We start from the raw sequence: 15,371 nt of genomic DNA on the forward strand, positions 1-15,371 counted from the left end.
TCCCCTTCTCCTCCCGCCTTCAATCTTTCCCAGCATCAGGGTCTTTTCCAATGAGTCAGTTCTTTGCATCAGGTGGCCAAAGTATTGGAGTTTCAGCTTCAGCATCTGTCCTCCCAATGAATATTCAGAACTGATTTCCTTTAGGATTGACTGGTTTGATCTCCCTGCAGTCCAAGGGACTCTCAAGAGTCTTCTCCAACACCACAGTTCGAAAGCATCCATTCTTCAGAGATCAGCTTTCTTTATAGTCCAACTCTCACATCCATACTGACTACTGGAAAAACCATAGCTTTGACTAGACTAGACAAAACCATAGCTTTAACTAGACTAGAGTTCCTTATGTTGGTTGTGAATCCTGCCCCACCCTCCCAACCCACCCTAACCATAGCTTTGACTAGACTAGACAAAACCATAGCTTTAACTAGACTAGAGTTCCTTATGTTGGTTGTGAATCCTGCCCCACCCTCCCACCCCACCCCAACCCCAACTTTCCCTAACAGGGAAAGTTAGATCTTTTGCAAACACTGAATTCCCTTCCTTGCATCTGGAGTTTAGATCACTTTGCTCCAGAAATCCTATTTCCTGAAACAGCTTAGATCCAGAAAAATGACTGATGGTCGGCTTCTGGCTCAAATCCTCCCATTATTTTTCCCCCTAGCTTTTCATTTAGATTACTTAGTTCACTGTGCAAGAAATGAACCCTCTGCTACAGATATTTTGCCTCTGAGTTTTGTGCATTTCTTGTCTGCCCTAAGTGTTTCATCATAGAAACATATCATTTATATTTGTTAGTCACCAGTCAGTTCATAAAATAGCAACTATTCCTTCAAGATCTTCAAATATGGTTGAACAAAACTAAATTGATTTCAGAGAAGCTGGTGTCGTTGCTGGCTGGGGACACTGTATCACCACTGGGGCAAACCATTTGGTTGAGAATAGATGTATTGTATCTGCCAAGTATTAACCACACGTTGCATGAGAGAAACTTTAGAAAATGAATGTGACTGCCTTGACCCGAGTGCTCCAAGTTCACTCAATATAGTCTTCCAAAGGCAAAGCTACTAGGAGTCTCCAGGCTCCATCAGACAGGACCATACACTTTCTCAGTAACGGTGTTGCTACCCTTTTCCTCATGACTCCTTCTTGGTTGCAGGTCATGAGTATGTGAATAGTGTGTGCGTTCATGTTCAGTCACTAAGTCACGTCCAACTTCTTGTGATCTCCTTGACTGTAGCCCACCAGGCTTCTCTGTCCATGGGATTTCCCTGGCAGGAATACTGGAATAGGTTGTCATTTCCTTCTCCAGGGGATCTTCTTGACTCAGAGAAGGAACCCACATCTACTGCTTGGCAAGTGTATTCTTTACCGCTGTGCCAACTGGGAAGACCATGTGAATAGAGTATAGTTTTAAATCACAGAATGAGAGCCTTGAGCCCACATATCCACTAAGGTAGAAAAGGTTTCTATTGGAGTCACAAAATCTTCTATCAAAAAATCTGCCAATTTTTAACTATGTTATTGGACACCCTTGCTGAAAAGAGTGTTTTCCTTGTACAAAACTTCAATCCCCACATATTGAAGCTTAAGCTCATTTTCTTGTGATCCTTCCTCTCTCATAATCCTCAGGGAAGAAAGGTCCATTTCAGTCATCCGGTATTTTTCTCCAGGTCTTCTTAATTAAAAATGACTAAGCAGATATTCAATAAAGGACAGAATGGTATGGACCTAACAGAAGCAGAAGATATTAAGAAGAGGTGGCAAGAATACACAGAAGAACTGTACAAAAACGATTTTTATGACCAAGATAATCACAATGGTGTGATCACTCACCTAGAGCCAGACATCCTGGAATGTGAAGTCAAGTGGGCCTTAGGAAGCATCACTATGAACAAAGCTAGTGGAGGTGGTGGAATTCCAGTTGAGCTATTTCAAATCCTGAAAGATGATGCTGTGAAAGTGCTGCACTCAATATGCCAGCAAATTTGGAAAACTCAGCAGTGGCCACAGGACTGGAAAAGGTCAGTTTTCATTCCAATCCCAAAGAAAGGCAATGCCAAAGAATGCTCAAACTACCGCACAATTGCACTCATCTCACATGCTAGTAAAGTAATGCTCAAAATTCTCCAAGCCAGGCTTCAGCAATACGTGAACCATGAACATGTAGATGCTCAAGCTGGTTTTAGAAAAGGCAGAGGAACCAGAGATCAAATTGCCAACATCCGCTGGATCATGGAAAAAGCAAGAGAGTTCCAGAAAAACATCTATTTCTACTTTATGGACTATGCCAAAGCCTTTGACTGTGTGGATCACAATAAACCGTGGAAAATTCTGAAGGAGATGGAAATACCAGACCACCTGACCTGCCTCTTGAGAAACCTATATGCAAGTCATGAAACAACAGTTAGAACTGGACATGGAACAACAGACTGGTTCCAAATAGGAAAAGGAGTACATCAAGGCTGTATATTGTCACCCTGATTATTTAACTTATATGCAGAGTACATCATGAGAAACACTGGGCTGGAAGAAGCACAAGCGGGAATCAAGATTGCTGGGAGAAATATTAATAAACTCAGATATGTAGATGACACCACCCTTATGGCAGAAAGTGAAGAGGAACTCAAAAGCCTCTTGATGAAAGTGAAAGAGGAGAGTGAAAAAGTTGGCTTAAAGCTCAACATTCAGAAAACGAAGATCATGGCATCTGGTCCCATCACTTCATATGAAATAGATGGGGAAACAGTGGAAGCAGTGTCAGACTTTATTTTGGGGGGCTCCAAAATCACTGCAGATGGTGATTTCAGCCATGAAATTAAAAGACACTTACTCCTTGGAAGGAAAGTTATGACCAACCTAGAAAGCATATTCAAAAGCAGAGACATTACTTTGCCAACAAAGGTCCTTCTAGTCAAGGCTATGATTTTTCCAGTGGTCATGTATGGATGTGAGAGGTGGACTGTGAAGAAAGCTGAGCACCGAAGAATTGATGCTTTTGAACTGTGGTGTTGGAGAAGACTCTTGAGAGTCCCTTGGACTGCAAGGAGATCTAACCAGTCCATCCTAAAGGAAATCAGTCCTGGGTGTTCATTGGAAGGACTGATGCTGAAGCTGAAACTCCAATACGCTTTGGCCACCTCATGCGAAGAGTTGACTCATTGGAAAGGACTCTGATGCTGGGAGGGATTGGGGGCAGGAGGAGAAGGAGACGACAGAGGATAAGATGGCTGGATGGCATCATCAACTCGATGGACATGAGTTTGAGTGAACTCTGGGAGTTGGTGATGGACAGGGAGGCCTGGCGTGTTGCGATTCATGGGATCCCAAAGAGTCAGACTCGACTGAGCGACTGAACTGAAGCAGATATTCAGAGGCATTGAACCCTTGATGTTGCTGCTGTTATGGCTAATTAAATGTGAAAGAGTGGAATTCATAGGTATGATTAATTCCATCAGGATACTTTATGATTTTAAAGTTCATAAATTATGAAACAATGAAATTTTTATGGGTTATAGGATTTTTCTTCATAAGGATCAGAATCAATTAGTGTGTTCCCCACAGATTTTATTTATCTATTTTTTGATTTAAATATAAACCAGAGGTAGATTCAGTACGTTCTACAGCTTAAGCATTTAGAGAATGATCTCAGAAATAGGACGCAATGAAGACCAACCCAACTAGTCTAGAGCAGCAGAAGCCTAGGGTTCCCTGGCTTTTCATTCTGAATGGGGATAAGGAGAGCCAATCAGTTGCCAAAAAATTGATTTTGTAGACCTTTTGTTTCCAAAACAGAATTCCCCCAAATGATCTGACTAGGAGAGACTCTATGCCAGCTAGTAAATGTGTCAGGTTATGTTACAGAATACAGTAGTCACTCTTTCTGTCTCTAGAATTCCAATGTGACATTGACGAGATTCCCTTAAATCATATTTTTCTTTCTGCTTGGAGTTATGTGGCAAGAGCTTTTGCTAATGGCTTTTCTCTAATCTCCTCATTTGTATTTCTATCCAGTCGTTTCTCTGGGCTTTTGGATATAATTAAATAAACCACAAAAAGTGGTACTTGCTACCCAGTCTCTTCAATATCCCCTCTGCTGCCCTAGTCAGCTACTGGCAAGATTCCAGTGTTGCTTGGCCCTGGTACACTTGAATCCACCTCCCACTCCCAGCGCCCTCCCTTTGAGTTCATCATCAGTCCTTGACCTGGTAACTTGTCACTTAGATGTTTTGATGGACTGTTAGCGAAGGTGCAGAGCCAACCAGCAAGAGGCTCTGATTATGTTTATCTTCACGGAGGAAGGGTGTTTGAAATCTTTTCTGAGTTTCAGAAAGACAGCCAATTCCTTCCTGCTCAGAAAGTACTGAGGCTGCTTCTGATTAGGCTGTCTCAATTCTCTCGTTTTTACTCATCACAGTCACATCTGTTCGGGTTTCTGTCTCTCTCCTGGAGGTGCCTCTTGAGAGCAGGTCCCCTCAGCTTCTTTCCAGCTCCTCTGAGTCCTGCCAAAAGAGACTGGCAGACCACGATCAGACTTCCCTGCTCCAGTAGTTCACATACCTCTCCCTGAAAAGAATACCAAAGCCTGCTTCTCAAGTGAACCCAGGAGGAATGGAGCCAAAGAGACTTTCAGATTTTTCTTTGAGATTCCCATGTAGAGTTTATATTCTAATGGGATGGGGAGAGAAAGGGCAGAGGGCAAGTATGAGGAGGGCATGATGAAAAGGTGGGAGGAATAGGGGCACAGGTGCAAAAATCATAGGCTCCCAGAGTCAAGAAGACTTTCTAGAACATCTCATCCCAAGGTTTTCAAATGCTTTGTTGTCAGCAGTGTCATCATTTTTATTTTTATTTTTTTGTAAGTAATCATATGTACAAGTTCCAGTATATAAAAGTGAGGAAAGTGGAAGTGCTACGATTGAAACACAGGTGAGGGAACTTACATCCTTCTACTCTTTGGGTTCTGCAGGATACAACTGGAAAGCCATCTATCATGTTTCAAGGATGCTTTTAAAGATGGGAAAACTGAAGCCCCAACAGGGGCATTGACATGATAAAGGTCACACAGTGGTAGAGATTCAGACCTGTGCCCCCTGTCACTCAGGCTAGAACTCTTTGTGAGTTGACTTGGAGAAAGGAGCCAAGAATTTTTTCTTCCTGAGTCAGATGAAGGAGAGAGCCTGGTGGAAAGTGCAGTGAGTATCAAAGGTCTGGGAGGAGTTGCGGTGAATAGGGCCACCTAGCATAGAGGAGTTGTGAGCCTTGGAGTTAAGCAGGAAGAGTTGAAACTCTAGATCTGTAGGAGATCTGGGAAGTTCCCCAACAAGGGTGCAGGGTGAACCGGTAGGAACAGAGCAAGACAGGAGAAAAGGGCACATTGGAAGTGAGTGTCAAAGGAAAGGGCTTCCCAGGTGGCTCAGTGGTAAAGAATCCACCTACTAATGCAGGAGATTCAAGAGATGTGGATTTGATCCCTGGGTTGGGAAGATCCCCTGGAAGAGGAAATGGCAACCCACTCCAGTATTCTTGCCTGGAGAACCCCATGGACAGAGGAGCCTGGCAGGCTACAGTCCATGGGGTCACAGAAAGTCAGACACGACTGAGCAACTGAGCATGCATGTACACTAAAGGAAAGTCCTTGATTCATCCTTCCACTGAAATGCCACACTGCTGGTCTGGGGTGGCAGTGAGACAGAAAGGAAAGGCAAAATATGCTTCTCTAGGGTGACCTGCAAGTCTTTCTTTCATTATTGCCTTCTCAAGATGAATGAGTTTTTAGCACAGGTCTCCTCTGAGGGTTTCATTGTTGTGTTAACACACTTCTCTGAGAGCACCTGAGAAAGACACAGGAGAGTCAGGAAAGAATGAAAAGCTCTGTTCCATTAATGGTTAAAGTGATTGTACAACACAATTTGGACCCAAAGTGCAAACAGGTTTCCTTCAGTCCCTCACCCCGACCACTTCCCCCAACACCCTCCTCCCTTGCCATGATCCCTCTCCAGTGACAGCCCTCAGATTCTCTTATGGAAGAGAGAGCACGCATGTGGTCTGTAGACAGATCACAAAGAGTTAGAGACCCCTATGTCTGGTCTTACCCATCACATGTCATTTGTTTTCCTGTCCATGGAGTTGAAAGGATAAAGGGAGGATAAAAATCAGCAGAAGTACATTTTATGGGCTGACAGGGACATGGGACAGGGAGAGACTCTGGTTCCCCTTATACCTCTCATTTTTCAAGAGAGGTCAGAGCAAGAAAGATATATATAAATACCCAGAGAATCATCCGGTTGTCAGCTTTGACCCAGTGGTTTCATGTGTTCATAGCATAGAGTTTAATTCTCTAATTAATATGTTTTAAAAAAGCCTGGGGTGGTGGGTACGAGTCAGGAAAAGAGTTGATATATTTACCTGTTTGTGTTTGAGTCTTTGTAATGGTGCGCTGCTTCTCTTCATTATATATCCCTGAAGTCTTCTCTACATCTGTTTACCTCAAATCCCGCCTGCAAATACCTTGTGAGTGACATTCAGACAAGCAAACAGTGAGTGCTGACCTGGTGGAGAAGCAGTGGGAAGAGCCTGGGAAAGCCTTCATTATTTTCTCAGTACCATTCCCTTATTCTTCCCAAGTTCTGTCCCTTGTCTGAATCAGGACTCTGTTTTTCTTTAGCTTTGTCATGCCTGCTTTGGTGCAAGGTCCCAAGAAAGAAACAAGAGGGAAAAAAGGTGGGTTTGTGGTGGTAGTGGGGGGGGGGTGGATTCTTGAAGGCAGTATACAGCAGAAGGTAAAAGCATGCACACTGAGTAGGAACCTCTTAACTGTCCATCCCACACCCCAAATATTTGGTCCTGGTCAGAGCTGCTTTCAACCCCTCTTTTGGGGAGATTATTTCCCTTCATTGTAGTTGGGATTTAAATCAAATACCTTCTGAGCCAGGAAACATCTTTGTACCCTTCAGAATCAGTATCAGTCAGTCACTTGTCAATTATTTTTAATAAACTTTTCTTGAGCTTAAACTATGTGACAGGAAACATGCCAGGGGATGGGAATATAGTGGTGACCAAAACCCAGTCCCAATTTTTAAGGCGTTCAGAGTCCCAGGATTTTTTCCCCATGAATTAAAGTCTAAAGATACTTCAGTGGACTTGAGATGCTAAAATTCTTCTACCTTGTCCTCCCTTTTCTCTTGGGAAAATGCAAAGCACAAAAGAGCAGTAGACTAACCTGCAAGAAATTTCAGACTGTTGGGCATCATTGTCCCGTGTCTATCCATTTCAGTCACTGCAACCTTCAGGCCAGTGCACTTCAGCAGACACAGTTGTGCTTACCGTAGAGCAAGAGACACTTCAAGATTGGGGAAAGGTGGAAGGGAGGTGGCAGCAGCTTACCCGGTGGAGCAGTGAAATGTACAGAAGGTTCAAGAGCTTTAACTCTGACGGGCTAAAAGTAAGGAGCCTGAAAATTTCAGTTTCTTAGTTGAGGCTCAGGCCCAAGAGCTCAGGAAAGGACCAGAGCCTGGGCGTTTGGTTTTGCATCTACAGCAGTTCTGAAAAGAGCTGGAGGTCTAGTCGACAGAGCAGTAGTGATAGCTCCATGTCAGAGCCGACCTACTGTTGAGGGGCTTCCTTTCTGGCATAGAAATCAAGTAAGAGATGGGGCAGAACTTGTGAATTGAGTGAGGCGAGCAAAAAGCCACACTTGATTCCTGAATTGGAGGGAGGCAGGCTGCCTGAGCTTGAGGAGCAGGGGAAATTAAAAAAAAAAAAGAAGAAGAAGAAGTTAGGATACTGGAGACGCGCCAGAGCTTAAAGAAAGGCTCAGCTCTGCATTTCTCAGATACTGCTTCTGTACACGACTTCTTTGCGTGGATCCCAAAGCCGAACTGAACAGTGAGGGGGCGCAGAGGGAAAACGGGGTTCGGAAGGCACAAACTGGCCTGAAATGAAAAGTCAGCAAAAACCACTGGGTGGCAGCGTGGTGTGCGGGCGCAGCTCTGCAGTGCCTGCTGCTTCTGCTGCTGCCGCGGGGGGAGGCTGAACCAGTCTGCGAGCCCCGGCCTCGCTCCTGAATGGCTACAAGTGTCGCCATGCGAAAAACCTCAGCGAGTGTGTTAGGAGGGGAGTGCGTGTTGTGAGTCCCAGCCTGGGGCAAGGGGCTGGCGAACTTCCACTGGGCTCCAGCCCGGGCGTCATGGGGCCAACTCAGAATTACCCAGTAACAGAACATCCCACTCCGCCATCCCCCATCTCCAAGCAACCCCCACCTCCCTCCCCGCTCCTCCAACCCAAGTGCCTCATCCCGGTGTCTCCTCCATCACTGTTTCCGCCCGAGGCTCCTCTGGGGAGGAGGGTTTGGGAGATGGGGCAGTGCCGGAGCCCCGACAGGTGTTAGCCCGAGCGGCCCGCCGGGGACTTGGGGGGATGGGGCGGGTGGGGGCGGCCGGCGGCGGGGCGCCAGCGGGCTGGGCTCCGGGAGGGAGGGGCCACCGGGGGAGGGGGCCGCGGGAGGCCGTCGCGCTCTTCCGGAGGGTGCCTGCGGCGACAGAATTCCTATACTGAGTCGGTGCCGCGCCCAGAGCAGCAGCGGCGGCAGCGGCGGCAGCGAAGATGCGAGGCCATTACCTGTTTGAGCCGCGTCGGAAAGCTGGCACGGGCCAACTTTTCCCGATCGGCGGGCCAAGAAGTTGCAAGGACTAGTGGGAGGCTCGGAGGGGCCAGGGCGAGGGCGCGCCCCCCCAACCCCACCCCCCCCTACCCCGCACGGTTCCTCCATCCCCCCCTCCCTGCCGCCGCCCGCGCTCCCGGCCTCTCTCTCCCGCCCGCGCTCCCTCCCTCCGCCCGCCTCCCTCCTCCGGCCCCCTCCGCGCGGCACCGGGCGGGGGGTGCCGCCAAACTCCGACCCGAGCCACTTGGACTCGCACAGTGTCCTCCGGGCGCAGGGGCCGAGCGCACGCACTAGCGCCGCTCTGCCGCCACCGCCTGCCAGCCAGTCTCGCCCGCGATCCCGGCCCTGGGCTGTGGCGTCGGCTCGGACCCAGGCAAGGCGGCCGCCCGCGCGGGAGCCGGACCACCGCCGGAGGAGCTCGGCCGGGATGCTGAGCCCCCTCCTCGGCTGAAGCCCGAGCGCCGAGAAGCCCGGGCAAGCGCCGGCTCCGGAGACTAAGGCGGCGGAGGCGCGAGTCCGACCGGGCGAGCGGCGGAGGCGCGGGAGGAGGAGGCGAACCCGGAGAGGAGCCGCGAAAGAAGTGGTGGTGGTGGGCGTCGTGGCCATGGCGGCGGCTATCGCCAGCTCGCTCATCCGGCAGAAGCGACAAGCCCGCGAGCGCGAGAAATCGAACGCCTGCAAGTGTGTCAGCAGCCCCAGCAAAGGCAAGACCAGCTGCGACAAAAACAAGTTAAACGTCTTTTCCCGGGTCAAACTCTTCGGCTCCAAGAAGAGGCGCAGAAGGAGACCAGGTTGGAAGGGGGCTCTTGGCTGGCTCTTTTTTTTTTTTTTTTCCCTCTCTCCGTACTTTACGAGTGTGGAGGGGGCTGGGGGGCGTGGATGGAAGCGGAGGTGAGTTTGTCGGTGGCCCATCTAGTGCGGATGTGGCCACCTAGCTGGTCTGCGTGCGTGGGAAGCGATCCCTCTCTCGCCTCCTTCGTAACAGTAACAGACTTGCTGCATTGCAACTGCCGTGGGACAGGCGCAGAGCTGGGGGGCATACCCTGCCCAGCGGGCGCGCCATCAGCTTCCAGACAGGCCACATGTGTGCAAGCTCGGGCGCTCTGGGCAGCCGTGTGTATGGCGTGTTTTGCAGGCGCGGAGCTGGGCAGACCCCTGCCCACCCCTCCCTCCAGGGAGGGGAATCCCTCCCTGGCCTTCATCCCCGAAGCGCTGACCCTTCCCCTCCCAGCTTCTACCCCCAAGGACCCTGGGCTTCCGCTGTCTAGGCATTCTGTTTCTTTGGTCACTTTTAAGCTTACTGGGACAGACTTGTGGTGTAGCTTTGAAATATTTGCTGGAGAGGAGGGGGTGGATTCCTAGAACCTGTGGCCGAGAGCTTAGTGATCTGGTTCGACTAGTCAAATTGGTTGGTTACTTGCTCCTAAAATGCAGGATTGAAGAGAGAATTTAACCAGATCGTGGGTCCTTTTGAACCAATTCAGTGAGAAGAGCAGCGCGGTGTTCCGGCGCCAGGGGAAATTCACACAGCTCGAGGTGTCGGGTTGCGTCAAGGTTTACCTTCAGGCGAAGAAGCAGCTTCTTGGGCTCTTCTTAACCAAATGGATCCTTTACTCAATTTTCTTACTTGTACTAAATACATATTACAGAATTTCTGACGTATCAGTCTGTTATTTCGCTATTTGTGCGTTCTACACATCCTGGAATGAACATGCAGACATAAATTTTCTGCTTGCTCGAAGTTTTTAAGGAATGGGCTGTAAATTAGGCTTGCTTTGAAACAGGTTTAAGCGGTGGCACAGCATGATTATGTGGTCTGAATAATGACATAAATATCATTTCAGTGCAGGTGTCTGTATTCAATAAAAGCAAATTTTGGATAGCATGGCGGTTATTGATAAATGAGGTGCTTCATTAATCTATGGTGATTCATAATTGAAAATTATCTTGAGAGCACATATTTTGGATAATTACATTTCTGATACTAAATTTGAAAATAAATATGAACTAATTTTCTTTCCTCCCCACCAACAAAACCCCGGCTCTTTGCACGCATTTTCCCCTAAGGAGAATTAATATGTTTGTTTTATTCTCCCTCTCTCCCCTCCTTTTTTGTATGGCGGCTCAATTTTCTAAATAGAAATCCTTTGATGGGGTTCCAGGTTGTTTATGCATTTTTAACCTTCTTAGAATGGAGGGGATGCTTTATTCCAATTGTGGTAATTCTGAGGGAAACTTTTGCTGGTGTGTTTTTGGTCCCTGCTTGGAAAACCACTCTAAATCTCATCTTAGTGTTTCTCTTTTTCCTTCCGCATGAGAAGTGGCACATTGTTAAAAGGCAGAATATGCCACTTGCCAAGCCATTTTGAATGCTCAATGAGATGAAGTGCCACTCTGTAAGCCAAAGGACACGCCATCAGAAACTGTCTCTGCTGTCAGTAGCTTTAGGGCTTTACCAATGTTACCAGGTGGCAGTCAAATGTTTCTTCAGTCTGAAGGTTGGTTCTGAAACTTGCAGTTTGTTTGCTTGTTTTCCTTTTTTCAGAGGACTCTTTATAAAAAGTGTCGTTTGACCTTTTTCCACTAAAATTTGTAAATGGAATTCGAATTCTAAGTCTTTTCAACCATATGTGCACAACTTATCAATTGACCCCAACCATCTTTCTCTTTGCAGAGCCTCAGCTTAAGGGTATAGTTACCAAACTATACAGTCGACAAGGTTACCACTTGCAGCTGCAGGCAGATGGAACTATTGATGGCACCAAAGATGAGGACAGCACTTACAGTAAGTGACTGCAAAATAAATAATAGTATATCCCAACATATTGTTGACACTTTCTTTCTTTCTTTATGTAAACAACCCTGCTTAATCCCGAAGTGAATCCAAAATAGAGTCAGCACTATATAATCCCATTTCAGCAGGTTAGCCTAAAGGAAGGGGAACATAAAAATATCTAAAATAGTGAACGGTAGCAAATAATGTTGACACCATCTGAAGAACAATCCAAATGTCATCTCCATGGTAATCTGGATAGATTTATGGCTGTCCTTTGGATTTTATTACTTTTTTCCCACAGAAAATTTACTCACCCCCACACTGATCCTGAAATAGCACAGTTATCTCTACTCTTAAGCACCGGTCTCATCCCAAGAGAGAAGAGTGGTTTCATGTCAGGAGAATTCATCATTACAAGCTTTCACTTCTGTTCCCCCTGCCCTACACACACTGATAATTCTCAGACTAATTGGGATTTTAACATTGAGATACTTCCACAGGTGGGTAAAGAGATTTCTTTGAGCATTCTATTTTTAGTCATGGTTTAAGTCAAGACCAAATTGGAGACCATCATGGTGAACCTAAAAGAGAAACACATCAAAAAGAAAGTTAGTTTTATTTCCAGTTACTGAAGGATAATGATTCCAAGATGTTATATAACCTTTTGTGATAGGCTTTATTTATTTGGAGTCATAAATGCATGAACTCCTTAATAGTGACACCCTCTTCAATGATGATAATTGGTGGTTTTTTGTTTTTTTTTTTTTTGCAATTAGAAGATTGCTGTAGACATATTCAATATTTCATGAGGCTAAATCACCTAGTTCTCACAATTCCTTCCCAATTTTCCATAATTTATATTTCATTTCCCTCAGACTTCATTAATCTCCCAGAAATTGTGCCATTGCCAAGAAAAGCCCATCTGAAAGCTAACAAGTTCTCTGCAGCATTTTCAGAGGTACAGGGCTAGAGAGAGCAAAGCCATAGACAAGGGTTCCAATGTTGAATGTTAAAAGAGTTTCACATCTTTTAAGAAAGCTTCCTGGGCTGATTGATGACCAAGGCAAGACCTCAAGAGGAAGTCACCTTTAATTACCTTTAAAGAAAGCTCTGTGGGTACCTAGGATGAAAAAGTTCCATATATAAACGATTTTATCGTTCTTCACTGTTTTGCAAAATGCTGTTACTGTTGCAGTTCTACAATGAGTATGCTAGATGTTCTTTCAGGTATAGTCTTCTATTTGAAAAAATGAGTCAAGGCTAATTAGAGGGTTTTACTGTTCCCCTGTAACAGACGTGAGTCCATCATAAAACATTCCCATGAATTGCTACAGTCCATGGGGTCGCAAAGAGTTGGACCCAACTTCACGACTGAACAACAACAAAGCTGCTCCTCTTTCCAAAGTGCCTCAGCAAAACGGATTCGTTGGGCATTACTGAGAGGAAGTTGATGATCAGCTGCTAATGACCCCCACCCAGTCAGGTTTTCCCTCAGTTACTTTTAACATTTTCTGCAGATTAGTGCAGAAATCAGTGGAAAAGTTTATTTTGGGTCCAATGTTCACATGCCTTTCCCGAAAAGGAAAAAAAACCCGGATGATTCATTTATTGTATAAGCAGTGATACGGCACACACCTCAAGATCACAGTGTATGTAGTCATTGTAGAGTACTATACACACACACATATATCTACACATAGACACATACGTATACACACACACACGTGTGTATGTAAATAAAGCTCCATTTCTTAACTGTGGACTCAGGTAGTCAGTTTTACTTTTCAGTTCCTGCATATGCATAGCTCCTGGTTGTCTTATAACTGACTGATATGCATGGCATTTCTGCATACTAATGATATTGTTGGGCCTTAAAAGAGCCAGAATCTGTGTTTAGGCAGAATGAAATAATGAGAGGTGAGTCAGCCAAGGGTGAGTGTTACCATAAGATGAAGCACACAAATGAAAAGTGTCTCAAAAGAAATAGCAAGCCTTTGGGGCTTGACTCTGCCCCAGCTGCCAAGTATGATCAGAGGCCGGCGGGCTAGCTTGTCTTCCCACTTGAGTATATTGTAGGGTGTAAGTCATCAGGAAACAAGAATACTTAATGGTTAAAGTGATCATTAAAATGATCATCATTAAAATGGAAGTCTAACTATGTAGATGTATTCTTTTTTCCCCCCTAAAGCCAAGCAATTTTCTTGGCATTCATTATTTATTTTGTTAATATACTATTTCCTTAATATGCATCCTTGTTATTTATGTTTATATTTTTCTTAATTTTTAGGGTTTTTCATCATATTTTTTTCTCACTTGGTTCACCTTGGTTGATTTTATGATATTTTAATTCTGACATGATAAGCCAGATCATGATAAAACAAATCAATTCACACTTACCAAGATACATCTATTTCTGAAAACATATATTTGGTATTATGCATTTAAGCTAACCTTAGGTAGCTTTATTACAATGGTAAATATCAGTCCAGTAAAATCTCACCATGAACAAATCAGCCATTGTAAATTATGTATTGCCCCCTGAAAAGGAAAAGATGATAGACATTTCATGAGAGCAGTTTTATTATATCTGCCTTGGACTCAGTGAGGGCCATGTTAGAATAGGCAACTTTCCTTTCAAACCTCCAGTAGTGTTACCAATTTAATGGGTCAAGTCTTTCTGATCAACATTAATATATACTTTTTAAATTGCTCCCTTTGAGAAGTTGATCTTAACCCAACTGATAAACAAAAAGATGGCCTCCTTTTTGTATTAAGCAAACACTGAGTGCCAACTCTGTGCACATCTCTAAGAAAAATGGGTCTTTCAATGTACAAGGAGTTTGTTTTTATGTAGATACAACAGGAGACAAGAAATGGGGCCCTTTTATTTCTTCCTCAAAATTTTGACAGAAATGGAAGAAGAGAGATCAGATGTTTAATGAATGTGTTTTAGATACACACATAAAATCCATTGTTTTCTTCTCATGCTTAGCATATTTTCATCCTAATCAAAATAATATCCTAAGTCCATGAAGAAGTACTCCAGATTTAGAGAAACAGAGGCATATTGGAGAATACTTAATCTGTGCAAGATCACCCTTGATGTAATAATTTCTTTGCATTTTTATCTAGAAAGACTGTCCCTTTAGACAGACAAGCCTGTTTATGATCTTAATTGATCATAAATTCATCTTAATGATCTTAAATGTTTATGATATTAAATGTCTAAAGAAAAACAGTTGGACTGGTATCACCAGTCACTCTCCACTTTTGCTGTTTTCTTCATTTTTTTATTTTAGCGTGGTATTTTTTATTTTTGAATCGGGCATCACAGATATCTATGGTACATAGTGAAAAATCCGTGTGCCACTGTATAGTTCATACCATTATTCAGGGATAGATAATCCTGGGCATGGGTTACTCATATTCTTTGCTTCTCTTCCTTCTACTGCTATCTGATGTTTGAGAATTAAACATTTTATTGCCCATTAAAACACACGTCAGAGTAGTTGGGGCACATGGTGAAAATCAAATATTTCTCTCTTTCTTTCTCTTTTTTTTTTTTTTGCTTGTTACCACCTGTATTCAGGGAACTAAGAAGGTTCAGAATATTGTAAACAATGGAGTTCTAGAAACAATTCTAAATATCCTTTATTACCTGTCATCGATCATCATCTATTAGTTTGATTAAACTAGGACTCCAGCATACGCTGGTGTTATAGTTGTCTAGTGCTATGCCTTTTAAGCCAAACCCATAAGGAGGTTTTTGTTTGATTTCATTTGATTTCTTAGATATCAGAATTTTAAACCTCTGAACTGTTATGTAATGGGACCGTGATCTATTACATTTCAAAAATATAATATCATGATTTCACCATACAGATTGCTAGCAGTCCACAAATGTGTGTTGAGCACCTGCCGTGAGCAAGGTGCCATCAC

The 15,371-nt window shown here is 44.6% G+C and overlaps 1 protein-coding gene across 1 annotated transcript in view; it reads left to right on the top strand.

The window, feature by feature from the left end:
- The first annotated feature begins 8,910 nt into the window (after positions 1-8,910).
- Positions 8,911-15,371, top strand: part of FGF13 (fibroblast growth factor 13) — a 75,430-nt gene continuing 68,969 nt past the window's right edge. The window contains 2 exon segments of the mRNA NM_001098892.2: positions 8,911-9,447; positions 11,331-11,441. Of these exon segments, the coding sequence (NP_001092362.1) occupies positions 9,261-9,447; positions 11,331-11,441 (298 nt within the window). The 5' untranslated portion in view covers positions 8,911-9,260.

Source organism: Bos taurus, unplaced genomic scaffold, assembly GCF_002263795.3.
Source record: "Bos taurus isolate L1 Dominette 01449 registration number 42190680 breed Hereford unplaced genomic scaffold, ARS-UCD2.0 Super-Scaffold_1723_ScbfJmS_2085, whole genome shotgun sequence".
NCBI classification, from domain to species: Eukaryota; Metazoa; Chordata; class Mammalia; order Artiodactyla; family Bovidae; genus Bos; species Bos taurus.